Source organism: Galleria mellonella, unplaced genomic scaffold, assembly GCF_026898425.1.
Source record: "Galleria mellonella isolate WM207_F2 unplaced genomic scaffold, CSIRO_AGI_GalMel_v1 utg184, whole genome shotgun sequence".
Taxonomy (NCBI): domain Eukaryota; kingdom Metazoa; phylum Arthropoda; class Insecta; order Lepidoptera; family Pyralidae; genus Galleria; species Galleria mellonella.
The window spans coordinates 3,070,335-3,095,574 of record NW_026442025.1 but is presented as its reverse complement, the minus strand read 5'-3'; the positions used below and the strand labels follow the sequence as shown (position 1 = coordinate 3,095,574).

The 25,240-nt window shown below is 36.4% G+C and overlaps 3 protein-coding genes and 1 non-coding gene across 5 annotated transcripts in view; 2 read left to right on the top strand and 2 right to left on the bottom strand.

Annotated features, from left to right (window-relative positions):
* The window catches only part of LOC113512189 (myotubularin-related protein 5), a 116,651-nt gene extending 111,405 nt beyond the window's left edge, over positions 1–5,246 (bottom strand). The window contains exon 1 of the mRNA XM_052893803.1: positions 4,716–5,246. Coding sequence (XP_052749763.1) covers positions 4,716–4,770 — 55 coding nt within the window. The 5' untranslated portion in view covers positions 4,771–5,246. The remainder of the gene's footprint in view (positions 1–4,715) is intronic.
* A 1,636-nt stretch (positions 5,247–6,882) lies between these two features.
* LOC113512084 (putative Ras-related protein Rab-33) lies at positions 6,883–15,423 on the top strand. The gene is given in 5 exon segments (XM_026895857.3): positions 6,883–7,211; positions 8,391–8,510; positions 9,107–9,256; positions 10,615–10,728; positions 11,699–15,423. Coding segments are annotated over 5 exon segments (660 nt in total). The 5' UTR covers positions 6,883–7,016; the 3' UTR covers positions 11,780–15,423.
* A 773-nt stretch (positions 15,424–16,196) lies between these two features.
* Positions 16,197–16,268, top strand: Trnaw-cca (transfer RNA tryptophan (anticodon CCA)). The gene has a single exon. It is a non-coding gene; the product is annotated as a tRNA-Trp (tRNA).
* A 1,215-nt stretch (positions 16,269–17,483) lies between these two features.
* The window catches only part of LOC113509954 (E3 ubiquitin-protein ligase UBR1), a 46,159-nt gene continuing 38,402 nt past the window's right edge, over positions 17,484–25,240 (bottom strand). For both annotated transcript variants that reach the window (XM_052893947.1, XM_052893949.1), the window contains exons 24-28: positions 24,986–25,239; positions 23,769–24,204; positions 22,228–23,232; positions 21,326–21,535; positions 17,484–21,066 (exon numbers count right to left, since the gene is read on the bottom strand). In XM_052893947.1, coding sequence (XP_052749907.1) covers positions 20,920–21,066; positions 21,326–21,535; positions 22,228–23,232; positions 23,769–24,204; positions 24,986–25,239 — 2,052 coding nt within the window. In that variant the 3' untranslated portion in view covers positions 17,484–20,919. The remainder of the gene's footprint in view (positions 21,067–21,325; positions 21,536–22,227; positions 23,233–23,768; positions 24,205–24,985; position 25,240) is intronic.

The window sequence follows — 25,240 nt, the reverse complement described above, 5'->3', positions numbered from 1 at the left end:
CTGGACGAGTGGCGGTCTTCCACCGTGCGTTTTTCAAGGCACTTTCTTCCACGCACAACCATTCTTTGGAATTAACTTCCAGCAGCAGTATTTCCGAACCGATACGACAACATAACCTTCAAGAAAAGAGTATATTCCTTTTTAAAAGGCTGGCAGCACACCTGCAATGCCGCTGGTGTTGTGGGTGATCATGGGCGGCGGTAGTCACTTACCATCAGGTGAGCCGCATGCTCGTTTGCCCCCTGTGTTGTAAAAAAAAAAAAAAATTCTCCCTAAAATGTGCATCATGTGATAAAAGAGATATATACATTTTATGTCAAATTACACATTCCAATGAACACTTTTTTTTAGTACAAATATAACATTCTTAAATATATTTATTATTTTATACAATTATACCTTGAGATCTCAATTTTGTAATATTATTGATAGAGTACATAAGTTTTCAACACTTCCCGTAATGCCATTAATTAATGTACGTAATGCAAGTACTTCGTACCAGAGTCAATATTAATTATATATAGTCGTAATTCCTACGTCAAAATAAAAAGAAATATGAAATACAAAGGTAAAACTGTTCCACAAATAGTTTAAATCGCAGCCTTTTCATTGCATTTGACAGTACTGTTGGTTAAGTTGGCACTATTGTGATATCATCATTTTACTGAACGTTGGCATGATGTTTTCTGACCAAATCTATACATTTAAAACTAGTATGAAAGTTACGCAAGACTGATATGTATTCAAATTCAAAGCATCTCCATTCTAATGCACTTGTTTTTAAGCACTTTTAAATCGTATTTTTTTATTATTCTACTGAGAAGAACCGGCAAGAAACAATTATATGCTTTTAAATCTTTGTTAACATTGTGTATTTATTTATATGTACTATGTCTAAAATTAGATGTTCGTTAAAAAGCCCGTGCCTAATTGACTAGCGCCATACATATGTCATTCAAGTGATTGTTTAGAGTGTAATAGGCTTTGTTCACGAAATATTTCTTAATAACAGTTTTAAATTTATTAAAAAATTTATTCTTAAAACACTCTTCCGTGTCTTATTATAAGATTAAATGCCCATTTCCATAAAATACCTATTAACTTTTTATAAATGATAGTTCTGCAAGTTTGTGTATGCATCTAGTATTAAGAAATTACTGACATCGCTGTTGTTAACCCCGGATGCAAAAAGAGGGGTGTTATAAGTAGCTTCTAAAAGAATGGACCGATTATGATGCGGTTTTTTGTTTGAAAGCTGACGTGGTTTAGATGGTTCTTAGCTGTAATTTATGAAGATCTTCATACATTCAGGTGTTCAAAATCATCAGTTCTTTTTATAGGTTTGTTTTGTGTTAGAGCTTTTTTAAATTCCAATAAATTTATATTTATTAAGAAACAGTTGTAGGCGAATTCGTCAGGATATATCGAGGGGAGAACGATTGTTATAATAGTATTGAATAAATTAATATACCCTGTCAGGTCGACTTCCACGTGGATCCCCCTGGAACCATTGTGATTAAGACGTGTTTAATCCGTCGCAACGGGGTATCATGAGCGAAACAGTATACTTTGTTATGTCTATAGGCGACGATTACCACTTTCCATCAGGCGGGCCTTCAGCTAGTTTGCCATTCTAAGTTGTATAAAAAAAAGAGACTTTGTAGAAAAGTCATTTCCTTGGGCACCTCGGTCCCATTCGTGTTTCTACCGTGAAGCAGTTGTTTTTTTTAATAGTTGATAATGAAATGGTAATCCCGCCTGTTCTAAGGGTATACGTAAGGGACGATAGGTGTGAATGGAAAGGCAGATCAGTTAACCCATCATAATAAATGCACCAGTGGGAGGCTGAGGGGAAAGGAATTGTTAGTAATGGAGACTGAGAATCCCATTGCTAGCAATATACCCAACCAGGTCGACCTCCTCGCAGTTCTCCCTGGAAACTATCATGGTTAATTCTTGATGAATTCATCATGATGGGGTAACTGGCCTGTTTTCATTCTCATCGATCACCCTTCACTGGTGCTCCGCCAGCGTATCCCGTTAGCGCAGGCGGGATTTCACCCATCAAAAAAGAAAATGCACCAGAGGAAGACTTTGTACAAAAATCGTTTGCTTGGGCACCTCTATTCTATTCGTACTAGTAGTTGCCACGCTTGGCAGAAAAAATTGGCAATCGCGGTTAACCTTTCGAGGTGTTTTAAGAGGTACGCTGCTGTCCATCTTTCGCCCTTCTTAGTCGCACGACACTCACCGCAAAGGAAGGGGTGGCCTATTCTATGCCGGGATCACACAGCAAATAATACAAACAAACATTCTAATTGTTTCTCCTTGTAATATTATTCTAGAAGGAACAAGACATTGCCAGAAGGCAATTCATTAATAAAATTATAGATAGGCACTACTTGTATGGAGCGCGACAGCTGATGTGTTTATTAAACAGACAATAGATAAGGCGACCCTGCCGTGTCAATGAACTTGAATTCACAGTTACGTTTTAGTTTTAATATTCGATGCCCTTAATTGGTGCAGTGCATGAGGGCATCGAGCGATGCAAGTGCAATTGATGGTTGAGTAAATATAAATTGTAACAAAGAAACTATAATAGACATTCTGATATGACATTTTTTTTCTTTTTTTAGTGCGAGGGGAGAGGCGAGACCCTGTGACCTAAAGCGCCGTACACTACCTGAAGAGGACTTAAGGATGAAATCCGATCAATTGTCGAAAGGGCAAACATGGCGTATTCGTTAATTTTCCTTTGTATACAAACTATTTTTTTATTCTGATATGAATTGTTCCATATTATTTAAGCAATATATATGTAGTTCAGCAATAAGTATATGTTACTAGTAGGCGTGGGTAATATGGAAACCGATTTGGTGGTCTACCATGAAATTCCGAATTTTCAGGATCAATTTCGTGTTTTTGTTCGTACCGAAATCGACCCAGTAAATGAAGCTTAACATTTCGTTTATCATAAATCCTATCCTAATAGTATAGAGGAACGATATTTTAACATTTTTAGTAATTCTTAACGGCACGTATTATGTAATTTTAACATCAAATTTCGGTTTCGTTCGTCACCGAAATTTCGGAAAATATTTAATGGTAGGCCCTCTGATATCTATATACTGTGACGCCCATGCCTCATGCATTATTATTCTTAAGGACAACAATTACACAACCTGTTTATGTATACAGAAAACATCAGAATGCTAAACCATATCTAGAGAGTAATTTTAAAAATTCATTGTTTTTCATAAGATATATATGGGACAAAAAAATATACAAATACATAGACAAACAAAACTATATAAACTTTTAATTTATGATCTATCATCTAAGATCAGCATATCATTTTTATTTATTTTAAATAATTATATACTTAACTCATTAACTGATTAAAATTTTGTTTCATTGGGGTAATATTAGTATGAGTGTGACTACCTAGATTTAAAAATGCCTCAAGCACAATATATGACAACTACAGTATTATTAGCAGTAGTAGATGTGCTATAGGCATACACTAGGCGTCATGTCGTATAGGGAGATAAAGGATATGGCCTGGGATAGAGCTGGCTGGAGGAAGATGCATGAATTAGTTGCACAGACAAGAGGAAACTCTTAAATGAAAAGAGAAGAGAGATGTGCTATGACCTTTCATATCAGTTATCAATCTTCCACTTACTTTGGCTACTTTTATTTCAGTCAGTAACATATTCCCAGTCACAGGAAGGAAATAGCAAGCAAAAACTAATATATTATAAACAGTGTCAAGTAAACTTTTTAAATGGGAACTTCATGATTAGCTGTTAGTTATAGGGTAATATCAGTTTACTTTGCTATATTGAGGACAAAGTAGTAAATATTTGTGCTGAAACCACAAAGTATTTATTTATCAAATACTTAAATTAATATAGACTCGGATGATGAATATTGCTTGTAGACTAATTTATATTTTGTATGTAATATTAAAAACAAGTGACTACCTCAAATGCATTGCAGGGAATCAGTGAATGCAGGTAGTTTAAACTGTCCCTTATGGCAGTCTATGGGAGGCTTATGGTCAGCAATGGACAGATAATGGCTGACATGATGATGATGATAGAGAAATCATAATAACTGTTCAAGTTACCAGAAGGAGACTTTGTACAAAAGTCGTTTGCTTGGATACCTCTGTCCCATTCGTGTTTCAACCATATAGCAGTTGTGTTTGCATGGCTGTGTTTCGGTTTGAAGGGTGGGATATGGCATGAATTTACAGGGTACAGAGGAATAACATCTGAGTCCTCAGGAATGGCAACGCATGGAAGGTATCACAGGCAAAACAGTATACTCTGTTATGTCCATGGTACTGCTCATGTCTATAGGCGACGGTTACCACTTTCCATCATGTAAACTGTCAGCTTGTTTGCCATTCTAAATTGTATAAAAAAAATGGTTCAGAACCATTCTTTGTGGCAGTCTTTGTAGGAATGTCATATCGCAGTTGAGAATGAATTAATTCAAAACCACATTATTTCTATAAACTTTTTATCAATAGCAACCACTTGTAGCAAATAACTTTATAAATAAATTACCAATTAAAATTACTGCCTAGTTAATGCAACTATTTCTGATCTATCTTAAACAAGTATACCCACTAATATTTACAAGATTAAATCTATTTACAATCTAATTGGAAAAATCTGATATTTAAGTATTCATCTACTTACTTTCTTTCTCGTGGTCAAATCCCACTATGACGAAGTAATCGACGAGCCTGGACATGGCAATCCTACGGCAACATCCGAGCACATACACCACAATAACACTGGACGATCTTTTTAATTGAATTTACACACATTTTATACAGAAAACCACAAACTTCCACATATTCGACAGTAAAATCAAACTTCGATATTTCACTATTATAAAATAAAAAAGATACGGAACCCGCACACTATACACTTCCAGGAATGTAAACAACACTTTTATTAAATTCGTGACTTCGTTAATTTAGGTGGTTCTATTAGTAATTATAAGGGAATAGATAGACAGACTTGGCCAAATCTAGAGGTTAGGACAATCACCACTTATAAACTGTATGTTGAGTAAACAACCCAAAAGCCTATTACTTTTATATGTAGCTGCCCTTGCATCAAATAACAATAAGTTCTAAAAATTCAAGGATAATTCCGTTATTTGTCATAACACTCGTCACACTCTGTGACCCGTCGGACATTTAATAATATTCTACCAAAAACTACTGTTTTGAAAAATCTACTACCATGTTACCATGACAAAATAATTTATATTATTCGAACATACGTATAATTGTATTTTTCATTAAAATTAAATGTAAATAAATATCCAGCTAACATTGTTTATAACTATTAATATTTTAGGTAAGAGTTTGTTTGTTTCTTTGTTATCACTTCAGGGTCTAATGAGTACTAATCTTTAAATTTGTCATATACTCCTTATGCGTAGATTTTCAAACAAAATAACATGCCTAATCTACTAAGGCTATTTTTACCTAAATCACGGAGACGTAACCATGATCACAGCTAGTACATAATATTTTTATATAAGTTCATTCACGGATTTCCATAAAGAACTATACAACTCTAAATATATTGTAACGGAGGATGTGACCGTATTACTGTTTAATTTCTCATTTTCCGTGGATAGGGCAGCGAAAGCACGATGTAACTTCCTACTACCTAATGTAGGTTCTTATACAGATCATCATCATAATTTTTATAAATGAAAATGGAATTATAACCCTGGCTGTGTTATAGTTATTCGCTGATAGGTTACTAGTCACTGGATGATGGATAAGGACGAGGTCAGGTCAATTGAATCATTGTGATGAATTCAATAGGAAAAAACCATAATACTTTTCAGGTGGAATCGCGTGGAGATCGATCTTACAAAATATGTTAGCGCGTGGCGTTGCTTTATAACATACGACATAATAAAAAAAAATTACCAACGAGACCTTACCACTGTGCAGAAGAAACTACAGACACGACACAATACACGTTAATAGTGTTCAATCTGGATGAAACTTCACACTCCAATGTTTGTGGTAATATTACTCCCGGTCCTAGTTAACAATTAGTAAATGCAAAGATACTTGTTCAATATGAGTGTCAAAAGATAGTAAAATGTAACAGTTCGAAAACGGTAAAACGACATCAACTCACGTCTGTAGAATTTTTATAAAAAAAATTGTGTGTAACTTATGTGTATGTAATAAATGTCTAATATGTAGTGTATGTGCATAGTTATATTTAAAGGGCGACCGGGTGAGCCGTACCGACCTCAGAATTGTCTTATACCCACCCCAGGATATAAGCAGAGCTTTTACTAATGTAATATATTTGTATGTGTAGTAGACGTAATAAGCACGAGAAGTATGTTTTGGCATCGGAATGTAAAAAAGATATATATAAAGAGTTTTCATTCATATGGTCATCATATAAATGTCACAAATGAATAACGTAAATATTCTTTTTACTATAGTAATGTGACGGACTTGACAATGCGCGCAGTCGGGCGACAATGCCCCTGATATAAAAGGTGTTCATTGGTTGTGGTAACCGCTTACCATCAGATGGGCCGTAAGCTTGTTTGCCACCTCAGTGGTATAAAAAAAGTGACATATAGTATCTATTACTTAACTTGAGTAAGGTTTTAAAGATCTTATTTAGAAAAATATATGACATACGCGCTAATATTCTCATATAGATTACGTGGACTTGCGTATCTACTATAAACCGCGTACTGTCAAATGATGGCAACATTAAGTGACAGCTCATTTTTATTAAAAAAGTTTTTATTAATTTATTGACAGTTGACTATCAAAAGCCAGCTGACTGATATTAGACTGATTGAATGACACTTGTATTAGATTTAATTTACTGTGTGTTGTGACGTTTCGATCAAAATATTGATATTAAATTATTGTTGACTTCATATGCTCTCTTATCTTTTTAGTTTTATTTCTTTCGTATATATAAACCTTAATAATGTCCACCACCCAACAAATACCTGGCTTAGCGCAAAAGAAAGTTTTCAAAATTATTGTTTTAGGCGACTCAGGCGTAGGAAAAACTTGTCTTACATATCGTTTCTGTGAGGGTCAGTTTTTAGATATATCCGAAGCTACCATCGGCGTTGACTTTAGAGAGAGAACAATACGTATTGGAAATGAAGATATTAAGGTAACTTGTGAATTTCTTCTCACTTCCATTAAACATTTTTTTTTTTCGTTTTATCAATCATTATATGTGATGATGTGAAACTAAATACAAGGCATGTAACCTGCTTGGTGGGTTATTTACTTAAATACCTTGTTGTTTAGCAACTCAATATCATGCTAACCTTCTGATAAGACTGTTTTTATCATATGACCCCATACAGTTTTAAATATTTGTGTAGTGAACTAACATTAATAATAATAAACTAATTCTAACTATTTAACAATAATTTTGTAATGTGGATTATCAAAAATATCAGGTGGTCATTTGTCACAACAAAGTTAATATGAGACTTGTACAGGAATGAACTCAGTTGATTGGAAAAATAATTATTCCAAGTTGTTAAGTATTGGGCAAAGATACATACTTATAGATATACTTTAAGAAATAAAAATTAATTGATGACCTTCTTATTAATCTGAAGTTAATTAAAAACAAAATGTCATTATTCTAAATATATTTTTTTTAATGGAATGGTACTCCTGCCTATGCTATAGGATTATATTGGCAAGGTACCAGTGACAGATGATATGTGAGGAAGATAACAAGTCAGCATTAACATATGGGGGTATCATGGGCGAAACAGTATACTCTGTTATGTCCATGGTACTGCTCATGTCAATAGGCGATGGTTACCATTTTCCATTAGGTGAGCCGTCAGCTTGTTTGCCATTCTAAGTTGTATCAAAAAAAGCATATTGTAGCAACTTCATCTAGAATTAACTACAACAATTTTTGTAGGGAATAACATAAAGATTAATCTAACAGGGTAAATTGCTAGCAATGAGGCTATTATTTATATATAATTTGGTAATTACTAACAATACATTTCCCTCTATGAAAAGCTATTGTACAGGATACTTATTAAACTAAGCAACTTATTGTGATACATTTTCCTGTTTTTTAGTAAAATATATTATCAATTATAATTATCAAATAATTAATAAAGGCTTCATTATCATTGTTTCAGTCATTATTTGTTCATTGCTGTATATAAAACTGACCAGAGCCTGATTTATATTCTGGTATTTTTCATTATCACAGCATATGCTGAGTGGGAATCCTATTTAGTATTCACTGAAGAATGTGTAATGTTAAAAGGTTAATAATTTTTTTTTTAATTATACCTAAAATTGTTTTTAGTTGCAGTTATGGGATACTGCTGGTCAGGAGCGATTCAGAAAGTCCATGGTCTAGCACTACTACAGAAATGTGCATGCTGTAGTTATAGTGTATGATGTCACAAAACCGGAGACATTTCATGTAAGTATATGTTTATATTATTTTTATGAAAAATTATACATGCTGTGATCTGGAAAACTCTAATTTTCCTGTAAGTAATTGAGTATTAGTCTCAATTATTATTATTATTTTTATATGTAGTGGAATTATGTTCTTCTAAATTTCGAAAATAAAAATAAAGCGAGGCATAGATGGCCATTATCCATACATTTTTTTAATGTATACAGTTACATATATAAAGAAGCATTTATTCTGTGCTTAATATTATACAAAATTTGTTTTATGATTTTAATTAATATTGCATGCATACATTATATTATTTTTTTTCACTAAAATAAATTATATATTATAAATATAATATTTTTTATAATTAATTAATAAAATCGTAAAATTATATTATTAAAATTATATGTTATATACATTATTATTTCCATGAAATTAAATCTCGTAACACAGAGTACCTTGTGGCAAAGGCCTCCTCCAACTCCTTCCAATAATTTCTGTCCCTTGCTGCTCTACTCCAGCTACATATATACAGAAGTTTAAATTTATGCTAAAAATTATTTTTAATGTCATTATTAAAAATTTTAATTTGTCATATTGACAAATGTTTGCAGTCAATAGTGAGCTGGATGGAGGAGGTGGAGTCCCACGGGCTGATGAAGGCGCCGCGCGTGCTGGTTGGGAACAAGTGCGACTGCGGCACCGTGGAGTCTCGCCTCGCCACCACGTACGCGCAGCGGGCCGCCGACAAGTATGGAATGCCTGTTAGTATATTCATTATCATCTTGATAAATGAATAGTATGATAAATGTGAAAAGTGTAGTTCTATATGTCGTCTATTAAGGAACAAATGCAACTCTGATACTGTAAACTAATTTTCTACTGCCACATATGCATAGCCAAGTTTGGCAGCAGAATTTTATTAATATATAATTTGTCACATTGACAAATTATATGTCATTATAAATTTACATAAGTTTATAAATATCAATTTTGCCAGTAGTTGCCATTCTTGGCAGGCCAGTTAGTAATTGTAGTTAGCTTTTGGTGATGTTTTAAGCTGGACACTGCTACCATCCCTCGACTGTTAAACTGCCTTAGACGCCTTACGTCTTATGACACCCATGGGTAAGGAAGGAGTAGCCCATTCTGTGATGGCACCACACGGCGAATAATAAAAAGTATAGGTGTAAATGTAATGCAATTAGAATTTAAAAGGTAATAATAAATGGAGTTTTAATGGTTTTAAAGTATGGACACCAACAACTCATTTCTTTTTTTTTTCTACCACCATTGATAAATTTATTGCCACAAACGAGAATAAAATATTCCTATTGTCTATGAGAATGTTGCCATGCAATTATATTACTTTTAAAGTGAGCGGCATCTTATTTATTACTTTTTTATATTATAATTAAAGCAATATAAATGCGTTCTCAACTGTAATCCCAGGTGCAGTAGACAGAGTCATCTGGCTGTTGCCGTTGTGGTGAACGTATCACTTCACATATCTTGTTTAGCATGCTTATTTTTTATAATACTATCATGGCAAACAAAAGTACGGCGCGTCTGCTGGTAAACTACGGGATTATCGTAGCCTATGGACGCTTGTAAAACTAGGGATGTTAAGCGCGCGTTCACAAATCTGAAGAAACCTTAATACGCCCTTTCTGAAGAACCCCATGCGAAAGTTGCGGCAGGAAGGTCATTCCGCAACCTAAGTGTTCGCGGCAGGAAATGATAATGAATTGGTAACCCCGCCCGCGCTATTGGTATACACTGGCAGAGCACCAGTGAAGGATGATAGGTGAGGATGAAGCCGGTCAGTTAGTCCATTATGATTAATTCAACAGGAATTGTTCACGATGGTTACCGGGGGGAACCACGTGGAAGTAGACCTAATAGGGTATATTGCTAGTAATGGGACTGTCAAACTCCACTGCTAACAATCCCTTTCCCCCGTCTGAAACCTCATTGTGTTTGACCATTCTGGTATATCATTTCTAAGGTATGATCACGAATTCTCTGCCAACGGCGAACGGATTATTTAAATCGAATTTGGCTGAAGTTAACCCTGGACGCCTAAATTATGATTCTTACCATAGTCTTTTATATTTTACAGTTGTTCGAGACATCAGCTTTGTTGGACTCCGAGTGTGACAATGTGGAATCAATATTCATGACGCTAGCTCATAAGTTATACTCCAAACAACCCTTAAGGGTAGTCAGTGTTGAGGTAAATCATTTATATCTGTCTATATTATCTATTCTAAAGGCAATGTGAACCAGATTTATTTGATGGTTAAATTTGAAACCATGTTTTTTTTATACAACTTAGAATGGCAAACAAGCTGACGGCCCACCTGATGGAAAGTGGTAACCGTCGCCTATAAACATGAGCAGTACCGTGGACATAACAGAGTATACTGTTTCACCCATGATACCCCCCATGCATTGCCATTCCTGAGGCCTCAGGTGTTATTCCTCTGTACCATGTAAATTCACGCCATATCCCACCCTTCAAACCGAAACACAGCCATGCAAACACAACTGCTTCACATATATATTATGTGTTGTACCATGGGCATATAACAGTATATTCAGTGATGTCCAATCTGCTGTTCGTGTTTATAAGCCATGGTTTTTTATAAGATAATAATGGAAGGGTAGCCTCCCTTGTACTAGCTGTATACGTTGTTGGGATACCAGTCAGTATGATGATGGATGAGCAATTGAGAAAGAAGTCAGGACAATTGTTTCAGCGTATGGAATTTACCAGATATTAACTACTACATCTCTATATTCCTATAGGCGACCTTAAGAGACTATTGCCACTTGCCATCAGGTAGACCGTCAGCTTGTTTTCTCTTTTAAATTGCATAAATTTTTTTTAAGTCGAATTATTATCGAAAGCATCAACTCGGATTGTAATTGCTCATTGTATGTATATTTTTAACAAATTTAACCTTATATTTTAATATAATAACTACCGTTTTAACCTACGTATAATTAGATCGAGAAAGCTCGACTAGTTACGGGACCAATTCGGAACCCTTAATCATGAGCGTCTGTGTCGCAAGCGCGGGCCTAACTGCGCGCCTCGGGCCGCTAAGCGCAAGTAGGCGTTCGCTCAGCGAGGTCAAGGCGATAGTTATTACATTAAAGTAAAACTTTAACCTTTTGGATCTGAATAGTTTTTTTTACAGGGCGAAGAAAACTATAATGTGGTAAATCTACGGCGTCAGAAGACTCGGCACGGTAACGAGAGTAGCTGCCTGTGTAGCTAGAGAAGTACAAATTATAATATGGACTAAGTATTAATAGATTATCACATATTATATATGGCAACTAATAGATGTAAGATAAGTTGAGAGTCGAAAGAAATGCCCTCAAGTTATGGATTGAGGTCCCTAAAGGGGATTTCCCAAGCTCTCGAGAAATCGGTGGCCATGCCGTGAGCGCAGCCATGAAAAATTAAACATTACAAAAAAAATTAACAGGAAAGGCAACATATCACATTTGACTGATATTCATTTGCCGATACTAAATCTCCCCCCCCCCCTCCCCACATGTTTCAGCTCGCGTCAATATTCCGTCGATGGAAGATTGAACGCCGAATTGCAGATTTTTTTTTATCTACACGATGCACCCAATTCGGTAGACGATCCGCGCTGATCGCACACGTTGGTGTATATTCATACCTATCAGAGATACGCTGAATATGGCGTTAGTTTTAGTTTGAAGCTGGTTTGTTAGTTAACCGGCGGTCCAAATGTTGAAGTGTCTATAGCTTGCACTTCTATATGGTGCGGATCATTTAAACCACAGAAAAAAAAAAAAAAACTATTTAACCATGAAGTCGACTTCAGTTCTAAAATCCCAATTAACTCGATGCAGTTTTTTGGTAATAAAACCTGCCGAAATGGTAGCTGCCACCCGTACCATGCTGCTGCTGTAATCATATATTTATTAGATGAACAGTATGGGTGTTTGTCTTTAATGTCGTTTAAAAAAATTAATGTGTATATAAATAAGGATATTTGGTAATATCCACTAATCTCTACCATGTCTGCGTTGTATAATACATATACACAGGGTAACTTAAAATTAATCATTATAATAAAATATAATACTGAATTATTCAAATATAATTAATTAACTATATATAAATTAATTACATTTACATTTATTATTATATTTATTTGTAACAAAGCACCGAATTATTGACTTATATAAATTTATGCGAGGACGAGCATTATCTATCACTTGCAGCCCTTCCCGGCTTCGCACGGGTGGACATTTTTACGACATTTTAATAAGTGGTTATTGTGACATAACTATAATAGTTGGATTGGATATAGTTCCGCTAAGTTTTATGTAGTTATTGATATTTTCTTCAATATTGTAGAACATACTTTTGTTCTATCACCAATAGTTTCCGCAGCGCACGCCACAAAAGATATTTTATAGCATTTTTTTACACCTTGAGTTACGTTACTAAAGTTTTAGTAAGGATCCCTTATCTTTTCTAACAATAAATATAGCCTATGTTACTCAGGGTGAATGTAGCTTTCTGATGGTGAAAGAATTTTTTAAATCGGCAAATTAGCTTTTGAGTTTATTCGTTACAAACATATATACACACAAAAATACAAATCTTTCCTCCTTATAATATTTTATTAGTGTAGATAAAAAAGTTATTGTCTCCACTCCTCCATTTTTAAAAGCTTATAGATTTTATTGTCTCTTTCCCTTCCAGGATTGAGGGACAATTTGATTTAGGGAAACGATTTAGATTTTAAAGACATTTAATATAAAATTAATTACACCGAAACCAGCTGACATATCTGAAAGAGATTATTTCTGTATGAATTTTACTAATATTACAGATGTGAAAGTGAATTTGTTTGTAAACCCTTGCTGACTTGGTGGCTCAATTATTATAAATTTGGGATGGGACATAGGTTACTTTTTATTCCGGGCCGATATATCTCAGTGACATGGTCGAAATGGCATCCATAACCACTATTTTTCCTTACGTTGTTTTCTTATTTGGAATATGTTCTTGTAATTGTTTGCTATTGTAATCTTATGGAGGAAACAATAAAAGGCTCCTAATATCCTATCAGTCTATCTAGTTTTATAAAATTAAACAAATGTATTGTAACCAAGCCAATAACAATGATATTTGAAGTGTCTATTTTTATCAGAATGCACCAAAGACTTTTAGTTAAGTATAAAATGTCGATAGAAAAAAAAATTATTGTAGATTATTTATAGTTTACTGACACTGTACAACAAATAGCATTTATGATGTAATTATTTTATTGTGAATATTGTATTATATTATTATTCTGTAAGGAAATGTAAAATATAGATATAATAAATTTATAGGACCAGAAAATATCTTAAATAAAATTTTATATTAATATTTAATTTATTATTTATTTATTTAAATATTCTCAATTATTTGCGCTTTCTTAATGTAGTACTACTATATATAAATAGAATGAATGAATGAGTATACTTTATTTGCATTATACAATATAGGAAATAAACAAAACAATTTACAAACATAACGATACAATTGTATACGTACAGTAAGGCGGTCTTATTGCTGAGAGCAATCTTTTCAAGACAACCTTAAGGTAATGTATAATACCGGTACAAGTAGGTATAATAGTGCTTTATAATTAAAAAAGAATGTTTCCATACAAATGTTTCGAAAAAAGCAGGTCAACTAATTTGACAACTAGCTGCCAGAAATTACCCAATTTTTATCTATATAATCTACGTACTATATGTAATGAACTCCTTGCTACATTTTTATATTCTTAATGTTGGGACACTTGATACGACACGACGAACTTATGAACATTATAATAGAAGGTAAGATAGTAGGAAGGAGGGGAAGAGGGAGACCGAGGCATAGTTACATCAGGCAGATCAAGGAAGGAGATGGTGTCGTGTCGTATCAAGAGGTGAAGAGGCTCGCTGAAAATCGTAGTGAATGGCAAGAGCTCCACCGACAAGAGCGCAGCTCTTAAATAGGATAGATAGATAGATTGTCATTTGAAATTTATATATTTTTTTGACATATTGTTTTTACATTCAAAATACATTTTTTGCTAATGTCTGTCTCCTCAACTTTTCTGTAGTTTTTCCATTATAAAATCCTCTCATTACATATTAAAAGTATTATCTCCGTTTCATACTACATCTTAGATTATATGTTATTTGTTTTTTTTTTTTATGCATAACCATACAAAAATATTTCATTTCATTTCAAAGAAATTTCTGGAATATCGAGCCATGTTCAACCCTGTAGAATGATTTCCAACAAACGGCTTGCATCGGAACGGAGTTTACTATCTTTAAATGATATTAAATTGTGTACACAGTATTTAAAGTCTATATTACCAAGCTGTGCCTAGCATTTTGACCGCGGGTGTCTTCACGACACGTGATTGTAGCCGAAAGCATGCTTCGACGCGCGATCGGCTCCGTTCGCCTGTTGTCATATCCAATCAGACCCTTTTGGTGGAACCACTCATTTTTATTTTCGTCCTCTGTATTTTTTTATTATTTTCTAATGCAAAAGCCAACAATACTACGTCAACTATTTTCCAAAATTAGAACACGTCTACACTATAATGGAAACTTTGCCTAGGCGCAGAGACAGATACATATGCAAGCGACGGTACCGAGCCGATCGTATGCATCGGTGTCCAGTCGGTTGCGATCGGCTGTTGCTCCGTCGTCCGTTCGTATCCATTCCGAATCGATGCTATGCGCTTCATTTGATGGAAATCATCCCTATTTTGACATGTAAATTTCATATTCCAGCATCCCAATGTGAAAATATATTTCGAATAATTTATATTGTAAGCTGTGTATTATTAAATGTGAAATTAAATATATACTTCTTGTTTATCGTTATTTTATTTTTGTTATTGTTCCTACACTGCATATGTTACTTGCGAAAATTTGTGAGGTTGTTTTTTTTTTGGATGGGTGTTTTTTACTCTTTCACGCAAAAAATACTGAACAGATTCGAATGGAAGTCTGTACACGAGTAGGTTATATCCTAACTTCGCATAGAGGATACTTAATGTACTGATTCGTCAGCGAAGCCGCTAGATACAACTAATAAAGGTTTTAACCGATTAAAAATACTTTTGATTCCAATACTAAACAACAGTAAGTATTTCCTATTTTAATAAGTTTTCAATTTGACATATTATTTAATAACAAAAATTTTAAATTTTTATGTATCAAGTTGAAATTAAACAAAATATAATGCCCTATTGCAGGGAGGCCAATCGGTCGATTGCGACCATTCGATCCATTAGTCCATTCGATCGTGGGAAAGCAAAAAGTATAATATTTTGCTAATCTAGCAGAAGATGCTCAGACGCAATGCTCACACTAATATAAATTAGTAGTTACTAAAAAAAATTCAGTTTTGTTTTACCTCTTAATAAAATAAAGAATACTACAATACTACATAATTGTGTATTGAAATAGTTGTTTCGTTTGTGATCTCAAGAAGTATGTAACTGGTAGATCGCACAGGGTTTCGTCAGTAAACAATAGATTTTTTGGTCTAGTCAAGTCGGCCATCTCAGTCCTATTGTATGACATTTTTTTTATTTATTATATAGTTTACACAGTCACATTCGTACTTTCAACGTTTCCCACATCGACTTCGTGGCGCAATGGTAGCGCGCCTGACTCCAGATCAGGAGGTTGCGTGTTCAAATCACGTCGTGGTCACACTTTTTGTTAAACTTAAAAGAGATTTGAAAAAAAAAGTCGATTTCTGTTTTTTAATACTCAACATACGAGAAGTAAGCTAGCATTACAGTAAAAACTGTGGTTAATCAAATTTATTTAATAATTTTAAATAAAAATTGAGTTGTCATAAATAATTATAGTATCTAGTTCTATAATTTTATTAAATAAAAAATTGGGTCAATTGTACAGAGGAATAATACTTAAGTCTTCAGGAATGGCAATGCGTGGGGGGTATCATGAGCGAAACAGTATAATATGTCCATGCTGCTGTTTATGTCTATAGGCGACGTGCTAGGTGAAAGTGGTAACCATTTTGCATTAGGTGTATCGTCAGCTTGTTTGCCATTCTAAGTTGCATAAAAAAAAACTTAATAGTCGAGAGTTGGGCAGCAGAGTCCCTTTTAAAATATCACCAAGGTTTAACTGCGGTTGCTAAACCACATACCAAACGTGGCAACCACTACAAAATTCTCTAGGAAAATCTGTGTTCAGCAGTAGATAGTGAATGGCCAATATTATGATGGAAATTAATTAATATATTTAGAACTAACAGAATTTTTCATCGTGCCTCCCACCAAATGGTTTATAATTACTCCTCTCCATCCAAAGGTTGCCTGGAAGAGACCGCTCTTAGCGATAAGGTCGCCCATTGTTCTCTCATTGTGATTATTTCATGTAGTTATTTATATTTATAATAAGTTTACTATTGTAATCTTTTGGAGGAGACAATCTATCTAATAAAAGAAGTTAGTTAAAAGTAGCTACATACAAAAATAAAGAAGCACATGTCACTCGGCAAACTGTAGAACTGTGTATTTATAATTAAAAAAAAATACACAGGATATCCTCAGAACAATTAAGGTTCCCCTATAAATTCTGATTTGCAGGCTGAAGTAGCAAAATTGGGAATAATTTACATTGTGTATAATTCAACCTCTTTGCTTACACTGCAATATTGGAATTTGCAGCAACAACCTTTATGAAATGCGGATCGCGGCTGAGAGGTAAATCTTTGGATGCAATTTTTAAAAGGCCGGCTGCACACCTGCAATGCCGTTAGTGTTGTGGGTGATCATGGGCGACGGTAGTCACTTATATATGACCAGGTGAGCCGCATGCTCGTTTGCTACGTGTTGTAAATAAAAAAAAAATGATGCGCAAATGACAGATGGGTTGTACAATAAAAAAAAAACATATTTTTCGTCATATTAAAAAGAAAACTTTATTGGTTAATTAAATTATAGCATAATATCATGTGATTCACAATCAACATCAAGGAAAAGCCTTCGAGATTGTTAGGGCAATGTTTATATTACCAAACTTACAATTCGTATCTATATAATATGCTAGCTAACACAATTATATGAAAACAACACACAGAAAAAGAAAAATTGCACAATTTCATTTACAATATAATTAAAAACAAATCATATAATCTATTACAATTATTGACTAAATTCACAGTGTCTACGCTCTTGGGTGCGTGATAACAAGTCACAAGTACCCATACTATATTATATAATATAAGAGAAAATATGCATACTGAGTAATCACACAGCCTTTACTCGTGTCTCTTGGACTATGTTTTTTAGTCCTGGAGACACTGCACAAATCATTGCCTACCTCCTATCACTTCATGTTTTTACTACTGAATGGGTACCTTTATAATATACCGTTCGGTACCATATAATAGGAAAACGAATACTTATACAATTGTATTTTTCGCGAGAATATGGGAGCTGGAGTATGTTAGAGAAACTGGTCTCCATTACTACACACGCTATCAGGTCGACCTCCACGCGGTACCCCTTGGAAACCATCGTGGTTATTTCCTACTGACCAAACTCCATCCTTCACCGGTGCCCCGCCGTTGTATACCGTTAGACGGATGGACTATTCCACCTTTATGAAAAACAAATACATATCATGGACGTCCACGGAAGTTCAAAAGGGCCTCTGTACAATTGCATATAGTCTCCTACAACATGACGACGGTAAAATAAAATAAATTATAAAAGCGCCCATCAAACACTACCCTCGATTACCTTACTACCCGGGGGACTTATCAAGAGTACTCAGGGCCTCACGATTTCACAAATTCAATTTAACTGCCCTGCACATTGCCATTAAAATGTCATAGACAAAACTGGCCAGTCAGTGGTCACGTGACCCATACGTATCAAGTTCCAATTTTGAAATAAGCCCCGAAGTTCATCGTTTACAAACTGCCTCGATCAGTATCCTTTCAAGTTGATTATATAGTATAGTGGATAGAACGTAAAAAGATTTGCTTTAATATCTAATTAATAACTGTAACATCTACATAATAAGATTCATATTAGTAATAAAAAAAAAATCACAAAATTGCAGCAACAAATATGCATTGTTTAAAAATTATAATAGTTACAAAACTCCAGGATGTTTAAAATATTACAAATTTAAAAGACATACGTATAATACATATTTTAATAGATACAATTACTCTCGTATTTCCGATTATTTTCCAGTGGGCGAGGGAAGGTGGCCCCCTAAAGAAGCGTATATTTACAGTCTTCGACATGTCTATGAAATGTCACTCGCACCCTGGGGTGGGGAAACCATCGTGCTGAATTCCAAGTGTATTCCCCACCTATCGTCCCTCACTGGTGCCTCGCCAGCGTATACAGTTAGGGCAGGTGGGGTTATCATTCCATTATCATCCATTAATAAAAACCCAATAGAAAATGTTAATATTTTTAAAATTAAAATGTATAATGTAAATCTTTAAAAGACAACATCGCGGCGGCAAGCAAGCTTGGCCATCGCAACACCAGAGGCAAAGCTCGCGTGTTGATCCACCAGGTACCCAGTAAGTTTATTTTGTTTATTATTTAAAAATCCTAAGTTTATTCCATTTAATATTTTAAAACCAAATTTTTTTGCCTTGTTATTATAAAGTCTGTAAGTTAATTTTGTTTATTACTTTAAAGACAATAAGTTCATTTCGTTTATTATTTTAAAGTCCGTTAGTTTATTTTGTTTATTATTTTAAAGTCAGTAAACTTATTTTGATTATTATATTAAAGCCAGTAATTTAATTTTGTTTATTATTTTAAAACCAGAGTGAAATCGAAATTCTTCCACATGCATCTGGGAAAAGTTGAAATATTATCTATCGCAGAGTTCATATGCATGGATGCATGCTTGGATCAATGCAGACCTACGAAATGGTGACACAGAAGTCACCTATTTCTATTTGTTATCATTTGAAAATTGACCTTAGTCTGTCGGTTTAGACAATTTTAAAGATATTCTTAGCTTGGGATAGCTCAAGTTTTCTTAACTGCCCTAACTATCTTGCTTTTTGTAGCCACAATTCGAGCCCGCCCGCAGGCTCCCAATCATTCCTTTGTGTTAATTTTATATAAATTTAATATCACTCTCATTAAGACGGATAAATGAAAATTACTAACAATAATTATAAAATTTAAGCTTGTGCGTGTAACTATATACAACATGTTAATAATACGACGTACAAATTATAATAATTAAAACACCATTGTTAATTTTTTTTTTTAAATTAAATTTTAAAATATCGTAACTAAAAATTACGTAAGTAGAGCAGTCAACTTATATGGCGTAAACTATGGTAGAATACAGAAAAGTAATAGGAATTAATCTTTATACATAACAAGAAATTTCAATTTAAACAAAATTTGTACAATATTAAGCAATTAATAGTCAAATTCGATTAAAAAAAAAAAGACTCAGACAAATAGGCTCTAAATCTGTGTACGTACAGTCGACAAAACGATTTCCGCGAGTAACATCGTTCTCCTATTGCCTTATTCTATTTGTTATTGCTTTATAGATCAACTTTTTTTAACAATGGAATCAGTACCACGAAACAATTGTTCGTTAGTTGGTGTCAATTGTATAAAACGGTAGTGATGATTTAAAATACAATCATATAGAATAATAAAACTAAAGAATTTTCTCCAAGGAACATAATTGAAATAAATACAAAAAAAAATTTTTTTTTAATTGTCATACAAAATTGATAACAATGATTTTTACGAATAGTTCCAAAATTATTTTAGTATTTATCGTATATTTCTTGGTGAAATTTGTTCACTATAACGTGTGGTTTAATAGATTCAAATTAATAGCGGCCCTGTTTACAATCCTAAACCAAAATTTCAGTGATAGTTGAGGAACATTCTAATTTGTTACCAGAGTACATTTAAACCATTCAATATTATTTTTTTTTTTTTTAATTTCGTGTATTGGGATGTAAGACCATGAAGTTTGTAACATTGCTTATATTTCTTAACAGTTGTATCAGCAAAACATTCTCTACAAAATGTTGTCATGTAAAGCATTTACAAACGCAGTAAATTCCTTCACAATTTGGACATAGCACAATAAGTAATTTCATTATATTGAACATTTAGACATTGGATCAAATTTCTAAAACACCTCTCGTCCTACAATACCGATTACAGTCACGAAGCACCACCCTTCAACGGTGATAACGAAAATTGGCAATAAGTTTACAATCATTTTAGTTAAGTCATTGACTCCTGAAATACCGTCGTGAGCGCGTGCGCGGCGGCTCGACCATGTCGAGCATGTATGCGAGCGTGCGCGATCACATGTTGGGCCACGGCGGCGTCACCAGCATCGAGGTGTCGACGGCGCGCGCGATGTGCTCGTGGAGACCGTGGCTCAGCCACAGCATGCGCAGCTTCTCGTAGCGCTCGGGGCACAGGTGGAGGGGATTGCCTCGCCGCAGGCCCTGGCAACCACGGCTGATATTAGAAAAAATTGTCAACGTATACTTTTCTTTTAATATCACTGAAGTACACGCTGGTATGTAAGCGGCCGGTGTATCCAATGGTAGGCGGTTCCGTAGTCTACGAACGGGTGCAATACCGGGGGTATCAAGTGTGAGTTGGCGAGCCTAAAGAAACTTTTATCGGGCGTTTTGTAAGAAGCGCATGCAGTGTGCAGTAGGGCGGTGGGCGGTGGGCGGTGGGCGGTGGTGGGCGGCGCACCTGGTCGGTCTCGCCGTACGAGTCGAGGTAGGGCGCGGGCAGCATGGCGCCGCGCGCGGGCGCGGCCAGCAGCATGAGCTCGCAGTCGCGCACGCGCAGGAACACGCCGGCGCCCGCGCCGCAGCGCAGCGCGTGCCCCACCGCCGCGCCCACGTGCTCCGTGCTGCTGTCGCGCCCGCCGCGTCCGCCACCTCCGCTGCCGGTCCGCGGCTGGAAAGTATTTATTCTAATTATTCCTCCTAGTGGACCGCCTGACTCGACTCTATCCTCGACCATCACATCATCCCTTGCGCAGTAGCACAAACAGAATTACCATCCTATTTTTGTCCATAAAAAATAACGCTACAAACTGAAAAATCCACTAAAAACAAATCCTTCGCAGTTTATCAACAAAATCCACTAAATATCAGTTCCAAATTTTAAATTTCAACAACAAATTGTCCATCAAACGGGAAGAAACGTCAACTGAAAGATAACAAACGATTTGTGTAAGTATATCACAACACTAATTGAGAACTGATTTTGACAATTCTTTATGTAAGATGAACAAAATGTTTGTTGCCAAGCTAATTGGCAATGAATGCAATTTGATAGTGTAACTGATGTATTCTTATTTATGTAATTTACAATGTAAATAACAAAATTGAATTTAATTTAAGCCAAAAATTTAAAACAATGTAATATATTGAAATATATTTGAGTTTTTTTTTTTATATATAGGAATCGACTGGACTCGGGATCCATACATTTCTAAATATTATAATACAAATTATAATTGAAAGTCCCTTAAGGAGTAGACAGAGAGAATTGAATGTGAATAACAGCACTTACATACATGTGTTTATATACACACTTGTATCTATGCATACATACTGATAAAAAAAGAAGTAATAAGACCTTACCTTACGTATTTCAATTTGGCAGCAATAACTCTGCGAGCACAATATCTGACTGCACACTAAACACATAGTTGGATATTTACTGTCCTCCTTCTCTGAATTGGGGCATGAAAATTCTGAAACCACATTCATCAGCTCCGAGAAGTCGTCTGGCAGTGGTATCAATCTCGGAGGCTCGCTGGGTTCAGTCACAATATGAGCGGGTATCTTTCCTTTGAACCAATCGTTCGACATCGCCGCCCATTCTTTGGCCTTCTGCCTCACCGCTGGGGTATCCATCAACGCCTTAAACGTCGTGGGCAACTCCAGATATCCACACATAACCTCCCACGTGTCGCCATCCACAACCGTCAACTGCATAGGTGGATTTATATCGCTCAGGAAGTGGAACAAGAGACAGCAGCACCTCAAAAACGTGTGGCACTGACCCTTGACTTTCTCCCACACCTCCTCCGCATTCAGCCCGTCCTCGAGCTTGCCTCTGCGTAATTCCTTTATGAGGGGCAGCAGATTTTCTAGGTCTGGTTTAGGCCGGTATTGTTCTCCGTGTTCCATCGGTTCGCTCGTGCACGAGGTGAGGTCGAGCACGATGAGGGCCCTGGTGATGTTGGCGCGCAACGCGTGCAGGGTCATCTGCCTGGCCAGGTTGGTGGGGCGGGCGGGGCCGGCCTGCTTGGAGAAGAGCGCGGTGGCGGTCATGACGAGGGCGGCGAGGGTGGCGAAGGGCTCGTGCGCGAGCGGCGAGGCGTTCTCGAGCGTGTGCAGCGCGGCGAGCGCGTGGTGCGCCAGGTGCGCGGGCGCGGGCCACACGGACGGCAGCACGGCCGCCAGCCGCACCAGCGCCTGCAGCGCCGCGCGCAGCCGCGCCGGCAGCTCGCCCAGCAGCGGCCGCCGCTCGGCGCGCAGCACGGCGCTGCTGCTCAGCGTCGTGTACGCCAGCGCGCGGTACAGCGCCGCCGCGCCCGCCATGGCGCCCGTCTCGCCCAGCCCGCACAGGCTCGGCAGCACCTGCCAGTACACCTACCGGTTACTACTACATCGATACCAATGCTGTCTCCAACTGGCACGATGGTAAAGGCATGTTATAAAGATTTATCTACGCGCTAAAATGAACTGCGACTTCGTCCGCAAAAACGGGATATATTTACCAATTGGGATGAAAAATAGCTTATGTCCCTCTTCATCCCGTATAGTGCGTGTATACCAAATTTCATAGTGATTAGTTAAGCCGTTAAGACACTATAAGGTAAGAAATTTTACTATGAGTATGGATAATCTATTCCTAATTCAAACATGATTAAGATTCAGATATCTATTAAATGGCCGTAACGTCTCTCTATTACGTGGTCTCTCTGTACATTTGTCAATATAAAAGAAAACAATAAAAGAAATTCACAACTTATAATACTAAATTAAAGCAATTTTAAAAAATTATTACAATAAACCTATCTTTCAGTATCCATTATTGATTCAACATATAATATTATTCATTATATATGAAAATTTGTATTTCATTAACTAATGAAAAAAATGTTTACACTTACATTAACAAAGTGTTCTATATGTGATTGCATGGAATCGTTATAATGTTGTATGTCCTCATAGAAGTGGATGAGAAATTCTCGTGGCAAGAGATTCTCCGAGTGAGTGGAGACGTAGACCTCTTTCTCCTCTGTCGTGTCTCCGTCCTCCGTGTCCGTGGACATCGCGCCCACTCTCCTGGCACGGGCCTGGCACAGCATTTCCTCGCAGAACTCCGTGCAGATGTGGACCGGTTCGGAGCACACCTGGTGTTTCAGCTTCAGAACGAGTTTGACGGATTCCCTATAGGTCTCCTCTGAGAGTGGCGGTGGGGAGCCTCTGAGAAGGAGGGGGGCGGGGAGGAGCGGTAAGGTCGTGTTGCACAGCCGCTCGCACAGAGGGCATAGGTACTCTCGCTTCTCGACGTCGAACGCGGCCGGCTGACGCAAACGGTATAGCCTGGGAAAAATATTAATATACAATAATTATCTAGTTTTCATGGAATGTTCTGTTATAAGGAATCAAACGACGAAAACCTGGGGGCATATCCCAGAACACCCAAACTTGGAATAATTTAGAAAAAAATGTTAGTTAAATTAGTTAAATTCAAAATTGAACCTATTTGTTTCTTTATTGTTTCGTTAATTACTCCACTATGTACAGTGATATATAAAGATCGCCGGCCTGAGTGCATAAAAGCTAAAGAGCTCTCATCTCAATGTAACTAACATTTTGTGATGTTTACAATGTCATTCATGAATACAGGCATTGATTGCTGGTACTATGGATCATCTGCCATCAATTTATTAGCAATTTCACGTACAAATAAAGACATAATTGAAATGGAATAACATTAATTTATTTTGCTAGAATTTTTTTTATTCAACTTCGAATGGCAAACAAGCTGACGGCCCACCTGATGGAAAGTGGTAACCGTCGCCTATAGACATGAGCAGTACCATGGACATAACAAAGTATACTGTTTCGCCCATGATACCCCCCGTGCGTTGTCATGGGGTATCATCATGCTATTTGCTAGAATGTAGGTGGTTTTATATGGAAGAGGTTTACATTTCCCATATACATTCTGTCTCTATGTCGTCGTGCAAATTGAGAACAAAACAATATGAGAAATTTACATATAATTTACATTATTTGTCATTAGTCATATTAATTGAGATGAGATCTAAAAATGTATACAAGCGACGATGATTAGTGTTGGGCGGGCGGGTGCGCTTACCTGCGGTTCTCCTTGTCGAGCACGCCGTCGACGTACTTGCGCCAGCAGCGCGCGTGCAGCGCGTGGCCGCACGACGACACGTGCGGCTGCGCGCCCAGCCCGGCCGGCATCCACGCCGCGCTCGCCCGCCCACTCGCGCCAGCACTCGCGCCAGCGCCCGCCGCCTCGCCCGCCGCCCGCCGCCGGCTCAGCACCGTCGACTGCTGCACGAACGCCACCAGCACCAGTGGCTCCAGCTTGATGTCCACCCGCGCC